At 41.5% G+C, this 6,294-nt stretch overlaps 1 protein-coding gene across 1 annotated transcript; it reads right to left on the minus strand.

The window, feature by feature from the left end:
• Positions 1-419: 419 nt before the first annotated feature.
• On the minus strand, positions 420-3,746 carry LOC117454398 (early growth response protein 1-B). The gene is made up of 2 exons (XM_034093624.1): positions 3,382-3,746; positions 420-3,123 (listed from the first exon to the last, which is right to left on the minus strand). Exons 1-2 carry the CDS (start codon positions 3,536-3,538, stop codon positions 1,856-1,858), a joined length of 1,425 nt encoding a protein of 474 aa, XP_033949515.1. The 5' UTR covers positions 3,539-3,746; the 3' UTR covers positions 420-1,855.
• Between the last annotated feature and the right edge of the window lie 2,548 nt (positions 3,747-6,294).

The following is a 6,294-nucleotide window of genomic DNA, read 5'->3' on the forward strand; positions in this document are numbered from 1 at the left end:
TGAGTGAATGAACAAAGGAATGAATGAACGGAGAGCATCAGATCATCTCATTGACATGGGAAGACAATGTCCTGTTTAACTTGAGACTTGTCCTGTTGAGATTACCACACATGGTGTTCATCTCCACATTTAGAACATGAGGGAAGTGATCTTTGATGTCGAGGGGATTCAGAAGCCCAGCACTGAGTAATAGGGTTTTTGCTTTGATGTGTTTTAGTCAAAAGCCTTTTGAGTCACAGGCTAGAACCGTGACGTCTCATGGAAGCGCGACAGCCTGGTGCCACACGTGGACTGTTATCATTTATATGTTGGGAAAAGAGACACTCATCTGAATGCTCCAACGGGGATCTGACACAGAGTGGGCAAGGTGAGCAACAGATATCATTTGGATCATTTTAAACCACACACAAGAAACGTGATGCTTCCAGAAATTGTTTATTTTGTTCATAAACTTTTCATAAAAATAACAACATCAATATTCATTTAAAGTATTGTAGAAACTGTCTATGTACAAAATCTTTACTTGAACAGTTAATATAACTTAAGGCAAGTTAAATTACTTTTTTGCAGTACCGTACCCTGTTGGTGATCATTTGAATTTTGTTGTTGTTGTTGTTGTTGTTGCTAAAGTGTACATTTCAGCATACAGTATCTCCAGCAAAAGATACCAGGAGTCAAAACCCTTTCATGGTAAAGTCCAAGGTCAAATCCACAGAAACTCGCAGCAATGTGTGCTACCTGATTACTCAAAAGCAGTATTTATTTTATATGTTGCTAGTCATTTCTAGCTTGATTAAACATACTTCTGTACATACTGTAAAATCCTTTTTGTTGAAAAGCTGTACCACAACTAGTGTACATACTGGTCCTTTTTAAAACTAAACCAGCAGTTTAATTAAATAACTCTTATCATACCAACAATGGGATGAAGTGCGAAAATGTTTCTGATATCAAATTGTAACATTTAAAATATTGTGTTACTAAACAATAGCCCTCAAAAACCAAGACATTATTAATGATTAGAATACATTTCACCTTGATAAATGACACTCAAATGTGATAAATGTAAAATATACAATTAGCTATAAAAATACAAAGAAGTACAGTTATACAAATATATTTATTTCCCATTTATGATATATCTTTCACAATTGTAATAATCCAATTAATTGTAACACTACACAAAGACCAATGACAAAAAACACTGACAGCCAAATGATAAGAATTCAAACAAACACTACATTTGATCAAAGATGGACAGCTTTATGGTCAAAGCCATAAATATGTTAGCCTACATTCATGTCAATAACCTTCACTGTGGAGTGAAGGAGTACCTTGACAGTGGTTGATATTCCGCTTAAAGGAAAAGAAACACTGACATAAACATGCATTTCAAGAAACATAGTCCAAACCATTGCTCTAAGAATGCTAAAAGCAAAAAATAAGAATCTTAAATGGAGATATTAATAATCTGTAAGTGCAATCCATACAGGCTCAGAGGAGATGGAGGTCGGAGCTGTCCAGGAGAAGAGGTGCTGAGCAGCAGTCATGCAATGCCGCAGCAGAGAGGTTTGGCTCGACTGACAGTAACAGCAACAAGTCGCTTTGGATCTGTTTATCGACTTTTTCAACTTGTGCATCTCAAGTCAGCAGCATCAGCAGCAGGCACTAAGGCCGAAGCGGACCTCTCCTTTCCTTTCTGCTCCTCAAAAAAATTGCAATATTTGCGAAACCTCGTGCCAGGCATTGCCAGTCAAACCAACTTGGACGTTAACTTGTAGTCAGCTGGCTTTATCTTCCAAGACGGAAAGATCCTAATGTCGTGTAGGCTATGTTTGGACACACAGCTTTGTCTTCAAATTCCCTCTGGAAGAGTGAAAGTCCACGCGCTGGTGGTCACCTGTGGCTTTATTTCCATTTTCTCCTTCTGTTTCAGGTGTACGCGTCCGTGCCGTTTCCTCTCGTCGCTCCGGGCGAACCGTTTCCCGCACGTGTCGCAGGAAAACGGCTTCTCCCCGGTGTGAGTCCTGGTGTGGGTGGTGAGGTGGTCGCTACGGCTGAAACTGCGCAAACAGATGCGGCACTGGAAGGGTTTGTGGCCCGTGTGGATGCGGATGTGCCGGTTGAGCTCGTCGGAGCGAGAGAAGCGCCGGTCGCAGCTCTCCATGGGGCAGGTGAAGGGTTTCTCTTTGGCGGGGCCGTGAGCGGCGGCGGGGCTCTTCCGGGCCCGGGTGGGCTTTGTAGGACGGGTGGTGTAACTTTGGGCGAATGAATCTGGCAACAAGGAAGAGTAAAGGATGGAGTCTATGGTGCTTGGTAAAGCTGGAGATGTGTATAAGGAATCACACTGGTTAGATGGCTGTGGGGGTTCGGGGAAGGGTTTGAGGTTAGCGGAGAGGCCCATCGGAGGGGGAGGGAGGTAATTATTGTACATGGGGCTGGAGTAGCTCTGAGAACAGGTGTCAGAGAAACACGGCTCCTGTTTGATACCTCCCTCCACTTTAAACTCCATCTCTGGGTTGGGACATATTGGGGGAAATGTGTCTAAAAGTTCCTTGACATCCATCTGCTGCTCAGGGGGGAAATCGCTTGACATTGGGAAGGTTTCTGTTTGGAAACTCGTCTCCAAACAGCCAGCTTTGGTGAATGTCCCCCACTCGTAGCAGCTGCTTTCAAATTCATTCTTAACCACGACAGGGAAGGAAGCGGCCTCTGACTTGGGTTCGTCTTTCTTCTGGTTCTGATCATCAGCGTAACTCGGGCACGTCTGGTCAGGAGAGTAAACGGGAGGAGAAGGTCCGGAGCAGGTGTAGGATTGCCTCTTGACGCCGGGGTCTCCAAAATGCCCATTGCTGCTGTCCATCGGCGCGGGCGATGGATAAGTTCCCCGACTGTTGATGCTCTGTTGCACGTCTAAAAGTGGCAGTGTGGATATACCCACGATCTCAGTGATCATATTGAGAAGTGTTTCGGTGCTGCACGGCGCTCCCTGAGATGCCTCAACATAGAAACTGCCGGAATATGCGAGCGAAGAGGGGGTGTAGGAGTCTTTTGGGCACTCGCAAGGGTTAAAAGCAAATTCCGAGTTGGAGGCTTCGGTTTTGAGGGTAGCTGGGGTTCCTTCTGTTGAATTAACAAGAGAGAAAACTTTGTCATCGCGAGTGATTTATAATTGAGAATCAGTGCATATTAAACGAGGATGAAAAATCAGCGTTACATAAACATTCATGCTGTTTTGGCACAGGAATGCTTTGATAAGATGCCTTAGCCTACGCGACTGTACGGGAAGAGTTCTCTATCTCCTCTGGTTCTCATATATTCAACACATTTAAATGATCTTGCATGCAAATGTTAATCGACTGTGCAAAGATGCGGACTCACCGTGGCCAAACTGGGCAGGTACCCCCCGCTCTGCATCGACATAAACCTCCTGGTTATCTTTCCGCACGCTGTTGTCCATTCCCATGGAAGAACTGTTGCAATTGTCAAACTGAGGGTAAAAAGAGTCTTTCGCATTCAAATCCATATTGTTCAACATACTGATGCTGCTCTTAGAAGTCCGTCTCTCCCAGGGAAAAAGGTAAAAGGAGAAAATGCAAAATAAATTATGCAGATGACTATTTTCTTTCAACTCCCCTTTTGATGGTTTTCAACAAATGATCCAAAGTGGTCTGTGTCAAAAGGTGTAAAAAGCAATTAAAAGGTATTCCTTTTCGTCTCTGCTCCTCGCTTGGTATTTGCTTGCTGTGGATTTCACATCAGCGACTTCCCCTCTCTCTCCTTATATACACTTTGGCAGCTCCGTCGGCCCTCCTCCCCATTCATCAGCTCCAGTGAGAGGATTCCCCGCTGCGTGTAAACTTCATGCCCATACTTGGACCGAGGATGTGACGGAGTCCCCCCTCCTCTAATCCTCCCTCCTCCCAGACCGGAGAGAAGGAATCTGACGTTGCAACAAGTGGCGACCAGTGTTTCGGTGGTAAAACGGTGTACTGATGGCATCTCTGTGCCCAGAAACGATGCATCAGTTAAATGAAACAAACATTAAGCTAGTGACAGTGTTGTTTCTCTTGGCATCACCCTTTACCTCACGCGGTATCACGCATTCGAGATAGCCTAACTCTATGATTCGCCAATGTAGTTCGCTCTCATGCAAAGAGAGGTAATACACGGGAGAAAAGTGAACAGTTAACGGACTTGATCTCCAAAGCTGGGCAATGGAAGATTTTGGAGGTAAAAAGGCATTCAAACACCGGTTTAGGGGGTTTAACATGAAGGTAATGTAAGGAGAAAGGTGAAATATGTACCGTAAACATAGGCACTCTAAATTATTAAAGTTATAGAAAAAGAAAGGGTATTTCTGAAATAAATATGTTTAAGGTTCAAGGAGGGAAATTAAAAGACAATTGTATTATATTATTATAATGTACCAGGATACATTTGAAGGATATGATATATAATAATAATAATAATAATAATAATAATAATAATAATAATAATAATAATAATAATAATAATAATAATAATAATAATACATTACATTTATAAAGCGCTTTTCCTGGTGCTCAAAGCGCTTAATAATACAGGTCACATATATTTTTGTTTTGGATACCAGTTTGTAAAACAACACCATATGTGCAACACATTTGTCCTACAAAAGGTTTAAACATGCTGAAACTTCGAAAAGGTCATATAAACCTATATAATTCATTAGAAGATATGAAAAATAAGCATTGTGTTTTTTGAGAGATATTGAGGCCTATAGTTGTGGCAGAAAAATGAACAGATGAAATATTGATATAAAGGGTAATTACAGAGATGGACATGCAGGAATCGCAAAGTGCTATAAATATAAATATATATGCAATTTAAGTATTAATTAACTAGTTCAAGATCAACATTAAAGAAACTTGAGGGCTTTATAAAAAACCGCAGCAAAAGCAGCACAAAAATATGGTAATGCTTTACAGAACTACTTGCTCTTAGACTTGACATGTTAATCCGTGCGATTCAATGACATGTAATAGCTAAGAGAAGCTAATGTAAATGTACCAAATGTAACAAAGTGAGACAAAAGGAAAGGACAAAAGCAACCCTCTAATGATTCAACGATTCAACGCAAAAGGACGTGCACCTGAGCAGATAATAAGGTATTCTCTTGAGTGTGCCAGATTCTCTTTGAAGTAAGCACTAGTGAATTAATTAGGCGTACTTCGTTTTAAAGATAAATACTAGAACAACCTAGTCTGCTAAACGTATTTCCCTCTGAGACTTGCCTCTGTGTCCGCATCAGATCTGGACCAGACTACATGGCCACATGTTAGCAGTTAAATTGAACAACTCATAGCAGTCCACCTCTTTCATTTACTTCCACAAATGTCTTGTGGTCGCTGTAAATTGTGGTCACTAACTCTATGAGGGCGAATAACCGCAAAGCCCATCTAAACGAACCCTTGGCCTTTAAAAGCATTGAAGGGAGTCAATAACACCCCTGAGGTGTTCAGTGGTTGAACCCAACTGTTCACATGACATTTCAACCCCCAAAGCATTTTTTCTGTTTCGCATCTGTTGCCGGGTGCCCTCCGTGGTCACACTTCCTATTACAACAAGTCAATACTCTTTCAGAGGAAGCTGCAGTCTGCAGCAGACCTCTGGCTCCGGCTGGAGGGTCAGGACCGTGGACAGCGGCGCTGCAGCCGCATTCATCCTGTAGCCACATGTTTCCTGTGGCTCTGCAGTCTTATCTGTGCATTACATCTACCTTATTAGACTAGGGGAAATTCTGATTTACTGCTGGCACAATTTAATGCAATCATTATATGAAGCAAATGCTAATTCACTACACAATCATCACATTTAAAGGATGATTTTGGTCTCAGCAGATTTTCTTTTCATTGTTCTACCATGTGAGCCGCAAACAGATCCAACATTTTTATGTTTTCTTTGAGTATTTTATACTTAAAGACCAGTAAATAGCTGAGTGAAATATTGTAATATTGTCTTCACTACATGTTGGACAGCTTTGGGAAATGTTTTTATTATGCAAACATGTTCAGCCTGTATGGATTTTAAAACCCAGGAATCTACATAAGGAAGTTCAAATTAGCTCCACATTGATCAACTTCACAATCCAAGCACGATGTAGATGTTCATTTGTGAGAAATAAAAGTGCTCCATTAATATAACACTAACAGGATCCATTTGGCTTAATAGTAGTTTAAGGAGTAAGGAGTACATGTAGTACACTTTTTTTCTTGTAACATTTTGAATGCAGGACTCGTGAGGGAGCAACCT

Source organism: Pseudochaenichthys georgianus, chromosome 1 (genome assembly GCF_902827115.2).
Source record: "Pseudochaenichthys georgianus chromosome 1, fPseGeo1.2, whole genome shotgun sequence".
Classification (NCBI taxonomy): domain Eukaryota; kingdom Metazoa; phylum Chordata; class Actinopteri; order Perciformes; family Channichthyidae; genus Pseudochaenichthys; species Pseudochaenichthys georgianus.